General features: G+C 37.6%; 1 protein-coding gene and 1 long non-coding RNA gene across 8 annotated transcripts in view; one reads left to right on the forward strand and one right to left on the reverse strand.

The window, feature by feature from the left end:
- The window catches only part of LOC145966237 (uncharacterized), a 238,414-nt gene that overhangs the window by 178,676 nt on the left and 40,428 nt on the right, over nucleotides 1-19,310 (reverse strand). The gene's annotated exons all lie outside the window — the stretch shown is intronic.
- The window catches only part of Alpha-catr (alpha-catenin related), a 58,518-nt gene continuing 40,260 nt past the window's right edge, over nucleotides 1,053-19,310 (forward strand). The window contains exons 1-2 of one of the 6 annotated variants that reach the window (XM_083090182.1): nucleotides 1,210-1,288; nucleotides 10,128-10,192. In XM_083090182.1, coding sequence (XP_082946308.1) covers nucleotides 10,178-10,192 — 15 coding nt within the window. In that variant the 5' untranslated portion in view covers nucleotides 1,210-1,288; nucleotides 10,128-10,177. Of the gene's footprint in view, nucleotides 1,289-10,114; nucleotides 10,193-16,245; nucleotides 18,061-19,310 lie in introns of those variants that run through there. The other 5 variants (XM_083090183.1, XM_083090179.1, XM_083090184.1 and 2 more) reach the window with 5 other exon arrangements.

The raw sequence follows: 19,310 nt of genomic DNA on the forward strand, positions 1-19,310 counted from the left end.
TCCTAATAACGAAACCATTTTTTGTTGGTGCTAAAAAACGGGTTTAGGGGTATAACCAACCGCTAAAAAATCGATTTTTGCGTTCCGAAGCGAATAGCATCGAAACGAATAGAAATATAAAAGAAAAAAGATTTCTTAAAATATAAAAGATTTCTATGTTCAAACAAATGTTTTATGGCTTTAAATGTACTTTACAATTGCGTACTTGGATTTTTTTTAAATGATAAAATTTTTCAAAATACCCCCACCACTCAATATTTTTTATATTTTAAAAACATTTTTAAATTATATTTTTAAATTATTTCTCAAGAACTAATTTCCGCAACATAACTGTAATATTCATGGTTGAATTTGGCGTAACACATAAGCTTTAAAATATATATAATTTAAAAACGTTTTCAAAATATAAAAAAATATTGAGTGGTGGGGGTATTTTGAAAAATTTTATCATTTTTAAAAAATCCAAGTACGCAATTGTAAAGTACATTTAAAGCCATAAAACATTTGTTTGAACATAGGAATCTTTTATATTTCTATTCGTTTCGATGATATTCGCTTCGGAACGCAAAAATCGATTTTCTAGCGGTTGGTTATACCTCCAAACCCGTTTTTTAGCACCAACAAAAAATGGTTTCGTTATTAGGATATATTACTCTAAAATTATGCCAAGTTTCAGATTTTTTTGAATTTTCGACTTGCCGAACTTCCCTTGTAAGTGACAGAAATGTGACTCGAGGTCGAGGGTGCATTATCGACCAATTTTGCCGCTCGCAGTCTTCTCTCGATGAGGAGAAAGCGTTCGCTTTTCTACGTCGCGACTCTCGTCGCGCAATTCCGGATTACTGGCGGCCGTCAACGACGCCGGGCGTCGACGAAGGAGCCTCGGCGTTGCGCGAGGAGCCGAGAGATGGCCGGGGGTTGCGGCGTCGCGACGCCCGGCGCTCCGGCGACCGGCGCCGACGGCGGTAGTTGCGTCGGCGTCGTCGTCGTCGTCGCGCGACGTCGCCCTCGTCAGAGATACCGGCATACGGGGTTCCATTGGGGCTGGGCCGTAGGGTGGGGGGAGACGTCCGGTGGCCAGCAGCGACGCGGCGGGGGCGAGGGTGGCAGTCGTGCCGGGCACGCGGGCGGGGGTAGGAGGGGTGCAACAAACCCTCTCGCCTCGGCTCGAGTCTACGGAGCACGGAGTTGTGTTCGAATCATGGCGACACCCGACCCCGTAGACCCGGCCACCCTAGAGATTAAGACCCGTAGCATAGAACAGACACTACTCCCGCTAGTGAAGCAGGTAAGACGTGTTTCCGCGTGAAAACGCGGCGACCGGAGAGTTTTCGTTCGCACCGGCGGCGCGCCGTCTCTTTCTTGTCTGTCTCTTTCTGTCTGCATCCCCTTTACTCTCTCTCTCTCTCTTTCTCTCTCTTTTTCTCCCTGCCATCTCTCTCTCTCTCTCTCTTTCGTTCGCGTATCTCCGTCACTGTCTCGCGCTCGTTTTCGATCCGCGTTCCTCTCGCGTACCCGACATACCCACGTCACGCATACTCGCGTCTCTCTCGCATTTTTCTTCTCCCTAATAAGGATCGAGATATATATTTTTCCAAACCCAAGAGCCACTCGTGATGCTCTCGTTTTCTCTCGCTATCTCGATCACGCGTGCAATGTGTACAGCGCGACGACGGGAAAGTCGGGACGCGTAGTGTCGCGCGCGATCAACGTTACGAGACTTCGGAGCAAGACGATGAAATGGGTGCGCGTGCACCCACGGGAAGCAAGGCGAACCATCTTCTCCTGGAGAATGGAAAAACGAGACGGAAGAGAAGAGCTCGCGCGCATCGCGCATCACGCTCCGTCATGACGCCACTATACCAAATTAGAAACAGTCGCGGCAATTTTCACGCTTTCGCTCTCGATCGTAGAAATTTCGTCCTCGTCTCGTGCATACTCCGTTTACTCGCAAACGTCAAATCGGCCCCGCGACGCGCTCCTGAGCGCATTCGAACGATGCTATTTCGCGAACTTTGACAATTCCGATGCCAGGCGTGCGTTTAATACGTCCAACTTGTCACGAAACACGCGTCGCATTCGCCGAGAGTAACGGATATTTCGGTGGTCCACCGTCTCTGTCGTTCTCTTAACCCTCTCGTCTCTCTCTCCCTCCTTCGCTCTGTTCTCTCTCTCTCTCTCTCTCTCTCACGCTCTCTGCACATTTCTCTTTTTCTTCCGCGTTGCTCATTTCGACTCTTGTGGCGCACGCTCACCTCACGCTGCTTGTCGGCGCCGACACTGGTATTTTCGTGGAATTACGTCGAATTTACGCTGCACCCTCGTTGCATAATCACCGGCACGTGCGCGATGCACGCACGTGAGCCGCATACAAGGATTTGCGGACCGCGGGTCAAAGGCCTCCAAACGACCGTCCGCGATCAAAGAATAGATTCCGCTCTCCTCCCCGGTTTTCACAGCACGATCGAGGAATTTTACAACGTGAAAAAGATGTGCGACACGCAAACTTGGAAATTAGAAATTTCTTGCTTCGTTCTTTTTCTAAAAAGATTCCATTGTTTGATTAAAAAACTCTATTAATTAATTCACTCGGATTTTCATTCGATTAACATTATACGGTACATTATACGAATACATTGATATTTATTCATAAAATTGCAAAATGTAAATCGATATTCGCCTCATGTATCATTTTCCAATATTCAAAATTTTTATTTTTATTTTACGGAAGACTATTGTACTAATTTATCGTCGTTAAATTGTCATTACATTTTCTCGTATCTACATGGGGAGGTTTAAATTAACTGCTATTTCCTTCTGGAATATGTAGCTGAGATATATCTTTCGACAAAAACGTCTATGAATGCACAATGCACCACCGCATGCAGTAGACCGCACTCACGTACATAATACGTATATACATACATATATATGCACGCATATATGGATAATAGACTCGAAATTATGAACGTTCGATTAAATGGCGTACATTTCACCACATATATATATTGAGACTCGTTTTTCGCACACATTATCCGATGAGACACATTACAGCAAATTATCATCAACCGCCGATACATGTCGTCAAAATGTGAAAATTAATTGACATAACGAATTCATCAGATGAGAATTTTGTGATGTATATAATCAATGTGACACATATCGATGCATCATTGAGAGAAGAATGAGAAGAATGAGAAAATTAAGAAATAAAAAAATATAGATTATCAATTAAAAAAAATAAATTTCACTTCTCATAAAAAGAATTTATCGCGCTTCAAAGAGAGGAGACGCGAAATATCTCCAAAATTATTTTTTCACTAACGAACCTACCCTTTCCTAACATTGACGAGACCTTTGAGGAGACCGCATCTCATTTCGCGGCTAATTTCGTCGAATAAAACGAGAGACGAGATCTAATTCACACTTTCGTCGCGTCGTCAAAGCCAACCGTGTCTAAAACAAGGAATTACGCGGCCGATTTCTGCCGCCGTTTTCGCCGGATCCATCGCGTCTCGCGCAAACAATCCCGAAGAGAGTAAAGGAGAGAGAGAGAAGGAGATCGAGTTCCTCGGTCTCTCTGTGTCCAGAGAAATTGTTATGCTCGAGACACGCGAGAAAATAAACGAGACGCCAAGCCAGACCGAGCGAATCCTCTTTCTCTCTCCTCGCTTCTCACCCAAGGTTCCACTTAATTTAACAGTCGTTGATCCGACACCCCGCACCAATTTCCAGCCAACTAGCTTAGAGATGGTCACGATAGCGTCACGCTGCTAAAAAAAAGACCGCAGAGTGTAAAGCGGGGAGAATAAGGAACGATAAAGAGTCGATAGTTTCGCGAGCGCGCATCGATCGAATCTCGCCTGGCGCGATAATTATCATCGATAAAACGGGAACGCGCGGCAGCGAGACTGGAGTAAAGAGAAGAACGAAAAGGAAATAGATGCGGGTTATTTCGAGAGTGTGGAAGAGGGGTGCCGATCGCCCGCTCGTGGTCGACCTTCGTGTCGTGTTTATCGATATTTCTGGCGGCGTGGCAGCGTATTATGTACGTACGCGCACCCGGGGAGTGTGCGTGTTTATAAGCGTGTATACGTGTGTTGGTCAACCCCCTTGGGTTAGGAGGGGGTGCGGCGCGAGTGGCTTGGCTGGTGCATGGCATAGAGGGCGATCGTTACGAGCTGCAGCCACTTGTTAGAGCTGCCGCCTAGCTGCCCCCGCTCGGACCTTCTTCCATCCCTCCTTCTCCTCCTCTCTCCTCCGCGTGTCACCCTCTTCTACTTTTTCGCCCTTTACTATCGCTGCTACTACTACTTTGCTTGGCAGCCCTCGCAGGGCTTTAAGCCGCTTTCTCTTGGCGATTTCCGTCACGATCTCAACTCGCGCCGGATTTTCTATTGACCGTCGCTACTGCCCGCCAACTTTGCGAGCAACCGTGCACCTTGTGCATCTCGATCGCTGTCCTATCCCATCGAAAGTCATCTTTGGACGGAGGGAAAAATCACCGATTGTACAATCGCTCTTTTAGAAAATGCGGAATATCGGGAAAAAGTTCAAGGATTTTTTTAGATTATTATATTTTTCAAGTTATTTTATTATAAAAGAAAATGGTATAGCTTATTAAAGTGTATATACTTTTGAAATATTTTTTCTATATATATGTCTGTTTGCATTTTTCTCATGACTTGCATTTTATATCGACTACCATGCTCTTTCTTTTTCTTTTAATAAATAATAATCCTATTCCATCGCGCTGTTTGAGTAATTTCATTCGATGTTACTTTTGAACGCTTCGATTGAGTTCGCACATCAAAGTAACCTCTTATTAAATCGCTTCTTGACGTTAATAGTTGTCGGACACCTTGAAATTTCATGCAACTTTCGCTAATTACATCCCTTTTGCGAGTCAATAGTTATAAGTGTGTAAGATAATTTCGTGTAAATTTCTTAATCATCAATCATCTAACAATTCGATATAGAGTATTAAAAATCATAGAAAATATCACTATAATGTCAATCAAATATAATTAAAAGCGATTTCGCGAGACCTCACGAAAAAAATATAGATACACATTTTTATAATAATACACACACGTGCATAAATATATATCGGATAAAATTAAATGTACGAATTTGGCTGGCGCTACTATTGTTACAACAACATGTGTTTCACGCCAAAGGGGAAATTCTTCATTAGCTGCGACTACGAAGATAGTTAAATGACGCTTCAAACATCGCGCAGCAGCAGCGCGCTGAAAATATCTACTTACATCTCTCACGTGGCACGCCAGCCAAAATTATCCATTTCTATTTGCCTTATTCATATTCATTCGTCTTCGTAGTTGTATCTCTCTCGCAGCAGTTCCATTACTCTCTCCTTTCTCGCCCCTTGTACCTATTGCAGATTCCACGTTAAACGAACATGTATCGATTACTAATCGAAACGATGGCTATAAATAGCGAACAAAACATAGGAAGAATATAGCAAGAATGTCTCCGAAATGCCATTCTTGGACATTTCAATTAACCCCGATCTCCGATTTAATCTCAAACTGGCTCTTACTGGTCGAGCACTGAAAAGATGCTAAGAGTGATAGCGACTAATATTTGGCTCTTGCCTCCGTCCTAGAATCTTCATACGGAGCTCTTTCAAAGCTTCTCCCTGAGCCTAACTTATCGAAGATGAAATGCAATTTTTTTGTAACATTATTTCGCGAAATTATATATAATATTGGATACATAAGTCGTAACATCTTAAATCGCGACGTGACAAGACTTTCTCAAATTCTTTACTCTATTTTGCACAAAGAAACCGAAATCAGTTATTGCAAAAATATCACAAGTCGCTGAATTCAATATTACATTATGCTTTGTACTATTTTATCAAAAAGGATATTAAATATCGAATAATGTTGAAGCGTAATAATACGGGAAGGTACGACTATTCCATTGTCAATATCATAAAAAGTTTCCAAAATGGCAAAATGGGTAACGTGAGGAACACCGTGAAAGCATTTAATAACTGAAGCAAAATTCGTCGAGTGACAGTTGATACTCGACAAATTTATTTGCCTAACTCGAACATTCCGACGTATGTAATTCTCGCATATAAGGCATGGTTCAATTTTTCTCATCTTTCTCACATTTAATTAATTTTTTTTATATTACGAGTAAAGCAAACTGCCATTCGCGATTGCCATTTGCATCCCTGAGCTATATTCACCGAAGCGCAATAAATGCGTCGTACGATGGAATTTCTTATTTGAGGGCAGATCAAGCACACACCGGGAGCTATTCTATCAATATTGACTGTCGGCCTGTTCCACGACAGTTTGTTCGATCAACGTTATCTTCGATCGCTTCGAATTAAAAGAAAGTCGCCGATCCTTATATAAAATGAGTCGCATCGATCGACATGCATCATTTAAACCCTTCCTGGGAAAGCTTTTTGTATCGACGAACGGATTAACAGGCGTATATTAATCGCGTTTCAATCGTTGTCAATCGTAAATCGTACGTTAATCCCGCTGAAAATTGTTCAACTCTAAAACACCTGTACAAAGAAATCTAATTATCTAGTTATTAATATCATCTAATAGCAATCTAGCGATATTTCTACTCTAATGACTTCCAATGCATGCAAAATGCACAAAAGAATATAAATTGAAAAAATTAAATATGAATAAATAAAAATTTTTTAAATTGCCACTTTAAATTTTATATGTAATTATTTTGACTATATATATTTCATTTTATCTTTTTATTATGTTGCTGCTTGTTAATGTCACTGCGCTAATCGAAAACTAACCGAAAACCTTGTATCTTCAATATTATTACTGAAATTCGAGAATAACTCTCGACCCAAATAATTTGACGGATAGAAAGCTTTTTATATCGCAAGGGAAAATCCTGCAAGGGAAATTCAACGTTTGCCTTTACATGTACATATATATTATATATATGTGTGTGTGTGTAACTTTGAAAATTCTTCACAATAGCTAGCGATAAAAGCGGCGCGAAAAACAGCCATTTTGTCGGGAAATTTCACCACCTGGCCACGATCTTCGTCGTTAGCTCCCAAGTGCGAAGAGACTGCTCGATAGAGGCGTCATTGCATTCTCGATGCCTTCGCATTGTGCAGAGTTCGTTTTATTATAATAGAAGAAAAGGCAGAGAGAGAAAGCGAGATGGAGAAACACGAACCAAAGTACGAGATCGTAAATGAGTCGAAGGAAATATATGCGACAACCATTAAAAGACTTGTCAGCGAAATGCCGAAAGAAAAATAATATAAAGGATAATATAAAGAGTACACATTTGCGATGTAAAATTTAAAGATAAATATGTAATTATTGATTAATATTAATTCGAAATTATGTGCAATTATATTTATATTTCAATGTTACATATTCTGTACTTATAATAAAAAAACTGTTATTAAAGCTTACATTTTATGAGCTTTAAAATCACAATTTTAACGTGAATCGTCGTCTGTTGAATTTCGTATCTTTCCATAAAGTCATTCTAATTTGAAATAATCGTAACATATTAAATAAAAATTTATCGGCAAATAGAAAGAAAGTACATTGTATCTAAAGAATGGATAAAAAAAAATCACCAAAATCCAAATTCGCTACAGAACATGTGCAAACTCTGTATCTACAGACTTTTTATCTTCAAATATACAAACAAATCTTCACATAAACACAAACATAGAATGTTAAATCTTTTTCGCTGAAGCATATACATGAGAAAAGAATAATATAACATACAGTACACATATGTGATGTATTGATTAATAAACGTAATAATTCATTATTGACGTAAAAACGAGTGGCAGTCCTTTAATACGCCTGTGGTACGTATTTTGCTTCGCGCAATACGTGATTTGCTCTTTGACCTTTCGCATAATTAACTTTGAGAAATACTCTTTCTCTCTCTCTCTCTCTCTCCCGTTTCCTCTCTCCTTCACATCCTCCTTCTTTTCATCTCTCTCATTATCTGTCATCCCATATATCCTTCTAGATGTTTTGTTATATAAAATATACTTTTGCCTCATGTGCTACATTCATGCTATATTAAATCTGTTTTATTACGCTAGGAAGAAAATTCAGCAGCACAAGAAACACTTAGATTAAAGTTGCACACCACGTGCTGAAAATTATGTAAGAAATTCAACGAGAGTAGCATGGAATAATAACTAAGGAAAAGAAATGTAAAAAAAAAACAATTATCATATTCTTCATTATAGTCCTGCTTATCCTGCAGACAGATAAAAAATAAAGGAAAAGAGGAAGAAAAAGAAATTACTTAACCCCCTTAAGAAAAATTGATTAATAAATCTTTAAAATTTGCTATTTTCTTTTATTCCGTGATACAACGACATGTTTTATTACAGCTTTCTAAAAGTTACTTAGACCACGAGACCACAAACTAAAAAGACAACTTCTTCGCGAAAATATTCTACACAAAGTTAATTTTCTTTGACGTCGAAATGAACGTGGGATGAACGCAATATATAGATAACATTCTCGTCGAGAAATTGTATGCTCATTCAAAAGGACCGATTAAAAGTATCCAAGTTAAAGTCCGGACAAAAGAGCAGAATTACCGTTGAGATAAACTTTCTTCAGACAATGTAAAACATTCACGTCATAAATACGTAAGAGAAAAAAAATATGCATTATATTTATTCCAAAAATTAAACATATTTTAACTCTGCTTAAATTCTTTGATGAATTTTTAAGATGAAATTTTTCTTAATAAAAAATAAACATAAGACTGTAATATTTGATTTTATCCATTTGTATTTTCAAAAATATCGAACAGAAAATATCTTACAAAAGAGTTTAAAGAATTAAGAGAAATTTAAATAAAGAAATTATATACAAATAGATAGAGCGCGGTAAAGTAAACGTATTCGTTTCCGATACATAGCGGAATGTTGTCACGGAAAACAATTCCGCGGTCGAGATATATAGGATTCTGATAGTGATAATCAAGCTAAAAACTATATGTCTATGTTTCCGCCTCGGGGGTATTGTTTGATAAGAACGAACTCGCGCAAAACGCTCCGGGCATTAAACATAATATTTACCGAAGAAGACTCGACCCAGTTGCGGTGGCAAAGTGAAATTGAAACAGCGGAGAATAGAAAGAGAGGCGAGTATTTTCAGAATGAAATGGCGAAGAAAAAGATCAAACGATACGCGACACATATGGTGAGAAAAGCAACCTATAACGATTTAACTGCACTTAATTATTTTCATTTCAAGACGGGATTCTTCGATTCCTTTGTATGATAGCGTACAGTGCGAACTTTATTCCGAAAGATAGAACGACAATCATGATTTGACAGATCGATTACGATCATTAGCATCACGCGTCACTTGCAAAGTCATCGATGATACTTTCGTCAACGCCGCCATTCGAGCTATCGAGGGACGTCATCATTTACAGCCTCTATGTTTAAAAATGAACCGACAAAGGGAGAGACACCCGCGACTTTCAGCCGTACAAAAGCGACTCGCACTTGACAGCAAGCGCAACAAAGTCTCCCGCGAATGATGCGCCGACCGCAAATGTCAAACAAGAAAAATGTCGGACTCTCGGGCTCAAAGTGGGTCGAGTCGACAAAGAAAGGCGAGACGAGGTGTGCCTCCCGCACACGGTTTTCCGATAGCTTTTATCCGCATAGTTGTGATCGGTTTCGTAGCCATTTGGTATTCAAGCCTCGACGCCCACCCGATATGATATGCCAAACGTTGCGCGCCAAGTCTAAATCGAATAATTTCCAAACGGTAGATTACATAATGCTATGCGCGAGTTATATCGTGGAAAAATCGGCGGTTTCGATCGCTCCCGATCTCGATAATAATCGACGATAAGACGATGAGCTTCGTTATCGGAGAAAAGAGATGTTGCTCATCCTAACCGGAAAGTATGGAGACACACTTTTTAGTTCTTTTCGAGGGCACATCCTCTTTTCTCCCCCTCTGCTGTTCTCCGAAATATCTCCGGACGTTCTCGCGAACGTTTCTTCTAATTTTGTTTTTAGCCCGTGGTAATAATGCGCGCGCGGCCGGGCGAGATTGATGTTGCTCACTGAACGGGAATGTATGTTTTAGGCACGTCTTCGACAGAAGAAACGAAATTGAGTTTCTCATACATAGATATAATGGGCTCATCGATGGTAAGTCTTTAATAGGCAGTGTCGAAAGTAGACCTGCGGCTACCTAAATGTGATGTGTTATCCTTAGAATTATACACATAGATGACTAGCGATGTAAACGATTGATTGTTCCATGTGGATAGAGCAGAACACTTATTGTTAGAGAGAGCAACGAGTTTGCAAATGTCGACGTTTTGTATTGTTATCTGTTTATTTTTCTGTAGAAGCTTCACATGATCAGTTAAGCATGACTTTATGACAGTGTACGATGACGTCCACATGCTGAAGAGACAAATAATTATTATTATAAACATCTAAACGTAACTATGACAGAAGTGTAATTATTTGCAATTTATTACAGGGTGTCAGGGCAATCTCTTCCCCAAAAAAAGCTCTTGTAGCTTACCTCGAGAGCTTTTCAAAACAGTTATGAGGCTTGAAATAATTTCTTAATTTTACATAAACCATAAAATATCTAGTAAAATATTCATTTTTCGATTATCTTACTTCAATACTTTTATGTACAAAATAATGAGAGGAATCAATTGGTGTAAAGAAAACACATAATTGTTTCGAAAAAAAAGTGTAATTGTGAATTGCAAATTACATATTTTTTTCTTCTAGAAAAAAATGAATATTTTACTAGATATTTTATGGTTATGTAAAATTAAGAGATTATTTCAAGCCTCTGACAGTAATCGAAAATCTGTTTACATACTTTATATCGGCATTATTACTTGTCAAATTCATAATTTACACTCACTTACCTCGATAAATTTTTATAAACAAATATAAATTCCAAAACATCATCTAATTAAAATTATTCTTGATAATAATATAATCCAACGTTTTTCTTATTCTTTTATGAATGTATTTCAAACAAATTCTTCCATCGAGAAAATAGTATTGTAAATTCTATCAAATTTTTCATTGCAAATCGTTAAAAGAAATAGCATCTGACATTTCCCGGTTACTTTGAGCAACTGATCACATGTGAGAAACGTAAAATGGCGCCTTCGATCGTAACTCGTTGCGAATTATGTTTCCCTTCGGAGCATAAAACACGTACCGCACATCTGACATGCTTGTAGTGGGCAACAGAACTCCATAAATAGAGATACTCTGATACTCTGTATACTAACCGAACAACGTGCAGCTTGGAATGACATGTATAGATTTCAACATTTATGTGCAACAAACTTTCTATTTGCCATAAAAATTTCCCTTAAATAAACCATTAATTAAAGTTAAAGTAAAAGAATAAATATATACAATCTAAGATTACTATTCATTAGGATTTTATAATAAACTTTACAATGTATGAAATGTTATATATATATTACTTTAACATTTTATTTTTCTCTTTCAAAACTATCCTTTTTGAAAGGAAATTAAATATTTAAATACTACTCTTCTTTTTAACGAAAGTAAAGTGGATTACCTCGAATCTTTTCTTTTTAAAGTTTCTCATTAGCTGATTAATCTGTTGCGAGAGAGATTCCAGACTTTAACCATGTAAAATATTTCACCATATAAAATATGTGCTGAATCTGATACTTTTAATGCGAAAGACGAGAGATTCCGTAAAAATGGAACGCATTCGACGAGCGGAGTAAAGTTTACCAGATCAATACAAAACGAAATAAACTTTGCTTAATCTACATTCTTTAGATTGAATCTCAGGGAAATACAGATATCGGTTCCCTTTGAATAAAATCTCCACGTGTATCATACAGAAGAGTTTCTTGGAACCAACTTGTAGCCTGGAATCAATCCAGTTTGGTACATCGCCAAAGCGACATCTTAATTAAAAATTTAAAGAAATGATAGAAATAAATTCCTTTAATACAATTATTTATTATGTCATATATATTGCTCCATCGCGCAACAAATACAACAAATCGTTATATGATTAAAAATTATAGTTTTAAAAATACATGGAATTAATTTGAAAAAATATGGACAAAATTATCTTTCACTAGAGAAATAAAAAAATATAAATATAAATGATAAATAGGAACAAGAAATAAAGTTGAGTTAATTATCGTTAGCGACTGCTCACAATACCGATTTCAATTCCACTTAATTAACTTGTGATCATTAACACTATTTACGGTGTCTTTCGCAGCTTTTGTTGCTTCTTATTGAAAGAAGCTTGCAGCTTCCTTTCGCTTTTATCCGTGCCATGTTTTTTACCGTCAACTTACTCCGAGAACAACATTCGTTCCAGATACAAAAGACTCGGAGAAGTACTTGCGCGACTTTTCCAAAGTTGCGAACTTTCTTTGCGAGCGTTCTCGGGAACAATCCAGTATTTGGTGACAAGACGATAGAATATCTTTAAATGCGACTCTCAAGAAGCCCAAGAACGCTAATTTGTCCTGGCTGATATATCACCGGAGCATTTCGAGATTCGAGGAAGAATCGTTCGAGCCCGAGCGTTAAGCCAGCCATATGAAATTCTTCGCATTCAGTTCCCGGCTGAGCGATATTACGCCATATTAGATAGTACGTAAGCTATCGGGAACGTATATACGAGAAAGAGAGAGAAAGAGAGAGGGACACTCCGTAAAAGCCGTTTGCGGCAGATGGGTACAAGATATGTAACCGCTGCAACCTAGTCCCATAAATATTATATATATACCGCGTCGACCATCTTCTATGTATTTCTATCCGTGTAATCTTATTTACGTTCCGTCGCATCTCAATAATATCGCGCCTTGCAATTGTGTGAAATATACAAGCTTGCGACGCGAGCTTATTTCGCGCGACGCGGTCTCTCTTTCTCTCTCTCGTTGCGATTTGTAGAAATTTACGTCCTCGCGTGCATCATTTAAAGAGCCTTCTTCCCCGTTGCTCTCGCCTACATGTTGTAATTTGCGGCTTTTATCCTTACACTCGAGTGTGTCTCGTATCTCGCGTACAACTGCTCGTGCATCGCCGCATATTCCTTTCAGGAAAGATGCAAGACGCAGCATCCACTTTGCGTTATACGTGTGGTAGTTAATAAGATTTTGTTAATATATGTAACAGAAGATGTAGAAGAGAGAGATGCAATCATGATAGTAATTTATGAACTAAATTTGAGGCTGTTAAGTGCTTAAGCGCTTTAAATCACTACTATTTTTGTCAGACACACATGACGTCTTTAGCAAGCTTGTAATCACTGCAAGCATTTGTCCACACTAAACTGACGAATTTCACAATGTGATGACACATTGTAGTCGAATATTTCACGCGAGATAGAAAAATCGGTCCTTTGATATTCAAAAGGCCGAGATAATATCCTTGTTAGTTGACTATGCACTTTCGGCTCTGTATCATTACGTATGCAAATGTCTCTTTGTTAACCTAACGCTCGTATCATGAAAAATTCGAATGTATGATATAATCAAGTGCTAGTTTAATTGTTAATTTCTTGCTCAAATTTGGAAATTTATTATTCTTATTAATTTACAGAAAATTTATATTAAAGATGAAGCTGCTGACTAGACGTATTGATAAATATTATTAAATAAATATCGCAATTAAAAAAAATTTATAACACAAATCGTAAATAAATAACAAATATCTTAAAATTAATTGCCAATTAATTTTTCGAACATATCGTAAATAAATTTCAAAAATCTTTATATAGACTAAAGAAATATAACTATATAAAATAAAATTAATTGCTACCGAAATATTGTTTCGAATTTATTCGTGAAATAAGATAAAAATAAATGGAAATTCTCCATTCGTTTTGTTATTAAAATAAACTATATTAATGCAATTAATTCCTCTTCTGATTTTGATATAAAATACTTTTTGAATTACTATTTAATACTATTATTTAATTTTAGAATACTATTTTTAAAATTCTATTTAAATTACTAATTTATTACTATTATTTAATTTAAAAAAAGATTGGAAAGTTGTAAGACTATTAGTTTGTCGTATATAGTAAAAAAAATTATTACTGTTTTAAAATTTTGATATTAATATTATTTTTTTTATTTAATTTTTCTCAAAGTACATCATTTCTTGAATTAAAAATTTATTTCGAAAAAATTCAGCAGTGTAATATATCTTGAAAAAGAAGATACAGAAAAAGAGCTATATTTCGAAAAATATTTTAATATTAAAATAAAAAAAAAACAATAATCCTTTCAATATACTTTTATCTTATCACGTTCAGTTCGTTTTTCTGATTCGAAAAACAATGAATAATAAATTCACAAATATATCTTAAAAGCAATTCCAAAAATATTTTATGCTATTAACGATTCTAATATCAATTAATATGACTTAATATCAATTTTCTGCTAATTGAAAAGCAATAAATTCAGATTCAGAGATACAAATTAACAATAAAATAGTAATTAATTATGCATTCATGTGATTTTTCATAATGAAAGAACCATGTTAATGATGATTTCGTAAACATCGATACGTGATTACGCGCAGAAATACATATATTATATTCATTTAACTATGACTTTCAAACATTTATCTCCGAAAAAAATATATATTTTATATAAAAGTCGATCCTATTCTTATAATAAAAAATAATCATTATTATTATTGTATTTGATAATTTTTTTTCTCATAGTTGCCACTCAGTACAAGAAGTTTTTCAAGCCACGAGGCTATCAGGAATATATATGTATATGACAGTCACGTTATTCTCGGCCATTTTGCTACCCTAAGTCATTTTTATCTGGCCGTCTAATTTTCTTCCTTATCTCTCTTCGGATCCCTCGTTTCCTGGGTGATGTTTCTTTTTTTGTGACATTTCTTTTCTGGTGTTCTCTTCTCAGAGATCATTTTGTTCTTGAGTGCTAAGACAGCATTCCTGATAAGCAATTTCTCTCTTAAGTATTTCAAGAGTTTTGCCATTCTACACATAAATTATGTTTCTCTATTTTTATTTTTATTTTTATTTTTATTTTTTGTTTAAATAATAATTATCGAAATTATAGAATTAACAATAATTGTCAATATTTAAGTTTATAAACAATACATTATCAAATTACAAGTTTCAAAATTTCAACATATCTTAATAATGGAGAGCTTAATAATTTCGTTTATGATTGCGCTGTTCGAGAAAGAGATAAGGACGCTACTCGAGACATTATAGCAGGATTATCTAATTTTCAATCACGAGTGACTTCCAGTCAATCTTATTATAACGCTCTAGCGAAGCTTCACGAACGATTATAGTATCGAACATACGGGTTAAACTGATGTGAGAATCGAAAAGCCACATTAAAGGCCAAGAATGACGATGCTTTCAAATTTCCTCTCTTTGAGAATTTTGTTGTACCAGAGCCACGTCTCTAAAACTTTATAAGACTGGAAATTCGCCAAATATATAATTACATGTCTCCGCGTGTCATTTATATTTTAAAGAATTTAAAAAATATCAAAGAATACTTAAAACTCTGCACATTAAAAATTAATTCTATTAGTGATAATCTCATTAAAACTTTGCTCGGTGAATCGTCAATAATAATAACATTTAATATATAATAGACAAGGATCAATAAAACTACATTAAATTTTTAAGCGTATCTTATCACAATGATTAGGTATGAAAAAATCATTCAATCTGTCAAAAAATCATTCAATCATAAATCTGTCAAAACTATTCTTTTTCGCCTGTGTCTTCCTTTCACACAAGTCTTTATAAAAAGAATATTTTATACCGCCATTATAAAAATTACCATCGCTAATCTCTTTCCATTTCCATCGAATCCTCGAATCCTAGAAACAAGAATCTCCCGCGCTTTTTAGCCGGCCGAGGAAAGGGAGGTAAAAAGCGAATGTTCCTCCGTGGACGATACGTCATGAGCTTGCAAAAACGCAGTTCGAGCCACAAAAAGCACTGCCAAGTCATCTCCGACCGTTTACGCACGAGGGTACACAAGCCTATTGAAGGATGACCGAAGCCAAGAATAAGACGACTCGGAATCGACGTCGAGGGCAAAAATTGAGATTTCGCGGGCGAAAGTACGGGCCTGCCGGCGTATTGATTCTCGGTCGGTTCGGAGGAAGAGAGAAATAGAGAAAGATAGAGGGAGAGAGAGAGAGAGAGAGAGAGAGAGGGAAGCGGCAACGCGCCTGTGCTCCGGCAGCCGTTGGTTCGTTCACGCAGACCGAGAGCGGTGAGCTCTGAACGAGGGCGAGAGCGAGAGCGAGAGCGAGAGGACGACAGGTGGATTCGGGGTGGGAAGACTTGTGCGGGAGCGAGACCGATTGACACACAACCGCGCACACCCGTTCCCCGTGGATCCTGCCACAGCGAGTCGCCGTTTCCCCGAGTCCAGTCTTCCCCTAGGCACTCGGCAGGCCGGTACCTGTTTCTCTCGAAGCCGACACACGCGCTCCATCGTCCTCGCGCGCACACATACACACACACACATATATATACGCACATCCAACCACCCTCCTGTATAAATACGCTCCATCTACTCGCTCAACCCCTCGCGAAACAAGGTACTCGCGTACTCGCGTTGCGGACACGTGTGCCAAGTGCGCGCACACGCACAAGTGATACGCGTACACACACACACACACACACACGCATACGAATCACATTCATATCCTCTCCGGAGACATATATAGACCTCGGCGTACACATGTCGCGCACCCGTGACAGCCGTGGAGTCGGCGACACGTACATACGTACGAGTACGCACGCGAGTTAGGAAGGAACGCCGGGGGAAAAAGCGCGAAGAAAATCGCGCGCGGGTGCACTCGCACCCACATGTCGCTCACCCGCACTGTGTACGCGCGCACGCGAGACAGCAGCGAGTCGTGCACCCTTAACAACGAGTGGCAGTAGTCGTCATCGCCGAGCATCACTCGCCAATCCGCGTAGAAGCCGACTCTTCGCACAGTCTTGGACAGTCTTGGATTGTCTCCGATTTTCCAAAGGGTCCCCCATTTCACGAAAGGGAAAGAGAGATAGAGATCGGCGAGGATAACGATTATTGGAGCACGAAATTCGGAGTTCCCCGAGACTCGTCGAGCGACGGCGTTCTCTCTCGGCGGGGAGAAAACTCTCGGCTCTACAAAGGAGAACGATTCTACCATAGTCATCGAAATAGCGTGTCAACGATCGTTTGAAGGAGGGGGCAAAACTAGAAGAGGCCTAAGAGAGGAAAGTCGCGAAGAGACTCGATCTTGCCTCGTCGTCGACGGGTCATGCACCTCGTCGAGAGGGTGACGATAAACTTGCAAGCGCGAGCTCGGCTCCGAGGACCTGGCGACCCGGAGAACAAGTTCTGGACCTGTAGCAGCAGCCTAAACAACCCGTGATCTTCCTGCAAATATATAGATATATATACACATATATATATTGTATATATTACTCGACCGTCGCACGCGTGTCTATTTTTGTTGCCAGCGTCGCACGCCGCGCGTAAAAGCGGCCTAAGAAACGGCGGAATATATCGAGGAGTCTCCAAATTATCACTTGTTATCACAAACACAAAATCACTTGCACCGAGAAAGAGAAAGAGAGAAAGGAAAGAGAGGCAAAGAAGTAATATTTCTGTACGTATAAGAAAAAAAGAGCACACATATCTTAATGACGTTGACGATTCATAGTATATTTTGGTCATACTTGGAGCGAAAGGCCGATGGTTAAGGAACAAGACGGAAAGTAAAAGAGAGATATAATTGACAAAACAATCGTGACGAGCACAATAATAAATCCTTAAGAGAGAACACAGTATAATAGAATTAATACGGTAGCAATTACAAAAACACACACAAAGACGTATTATATAGTGTTTTAAGACTGGAGATCGGGCCCCGGGGGGTTCGTATCGTTGAACTTTTGTATGCCAGCCGTGTATTATCGACGAGGAAGCATGTACGAGGGCGGGATGGCTGATGAACAGGTATGTTCCCGCAATAACGATCCACGAGCAGCCCCCATCGGGATTATCATAAGTTTCGTCTCACATCGATTACATCGCGCAAGAAAATTTTTTTTACTCGTCGTCCCGGTATAGTTTAATTACATGAAAAGTCCTCGTACATATATCTTTTATTTTAATAAACGTAATAATAATAAATATCGTGTACTTTAAATACGTGCATATAAAGAATGCATCAATTTGTCTCATTCGGCATTTGCATCTAAAGGCTACTTGATATCACGGCTTACGTAATATACGTAATATACGGGTATATTAAAACGTGAGCCTAGTGTATACGAGTACATATGTACAATGTGTGTATTTATTAGAGTAAAACTACATTACTTTCTTGCATTATCATTCATAATTTATTTCATTATATAAGCTTCTTTACATACATAATATGATGGAATAAATGTATGATGAGTGGGTTTTAATATCTTCAATATAAATCAAAATGATATGACAGATATACGATATAATTCTAAAATATAAATTTGAACATTTTTAAACAAAATTTTTTTTTAAATTCTTTAGAATAAAGACAATCGAAAAAAGCTTTAGAGAAAATATCAAATCTCCTTAGGATCAGAGGGAACGTTGTTACGCTTTACTAAGAGGGTTACTATCATTTATCGCGTTGATGTAACGAAAGCTGATTTAGACTCTTTAGTTCCATCATGAAACCATAAAAAAAAGAAAATTAATGGACGTTTAAAAAATCCTCGAGTTAAAGATACAGACCTGTGATTGTTACTTTGTAAATATTAATGTTTTTTCTTAATTTACCTCGGACAGATTACGTTATTTTTAAAATGGTAGAGCAATCAAATTATTTTCTCGACGACAAGAACACGTAACTTTCTTGATAACTATTCAATCATAAGTTTAATTCGATTAAATAAAATAAGAAAAAACATACGATTCCAAATTCAGGATATTGACAGATAGATATAAGTATAGCTGAAATAATGAAAGATTAATTAACAGAAAATTCACGGGACTATTCATCTTACATTTAATTACATTAAATTTTAGAAATCAAGAAAATCTATTCATGCTATTTTGTTGAATTTAATTGAAGAAATAACTTCGTATTTATATGTTAATATAAATTTTATGCGCATACATTATTTCTTTGAAGTATTACGCTGAAGGAGTGATTTGTCCACAAAAATTGAATTCATAGTACGATAGAAAAATCCACTCATCTTTTTCTAGCACGATTT

This window comes from Camponotus vicinus, unplaced genomic scaffold, assembly GCF_025532165.1.
Source record: "Camponotus vicinus isolate PSW18456_S1 unplaced genomic scaffold, iyCamVici1.0 SCAF_2, whole genome shotgun sequence".
NCBI classification, from domain to species: domain Eukaryota; kingdom Metazoa; phylum Arthropoda; class Insecta; order Hymenoptera; family Formicidae; genus Camponotus; species Camponotus vicinus.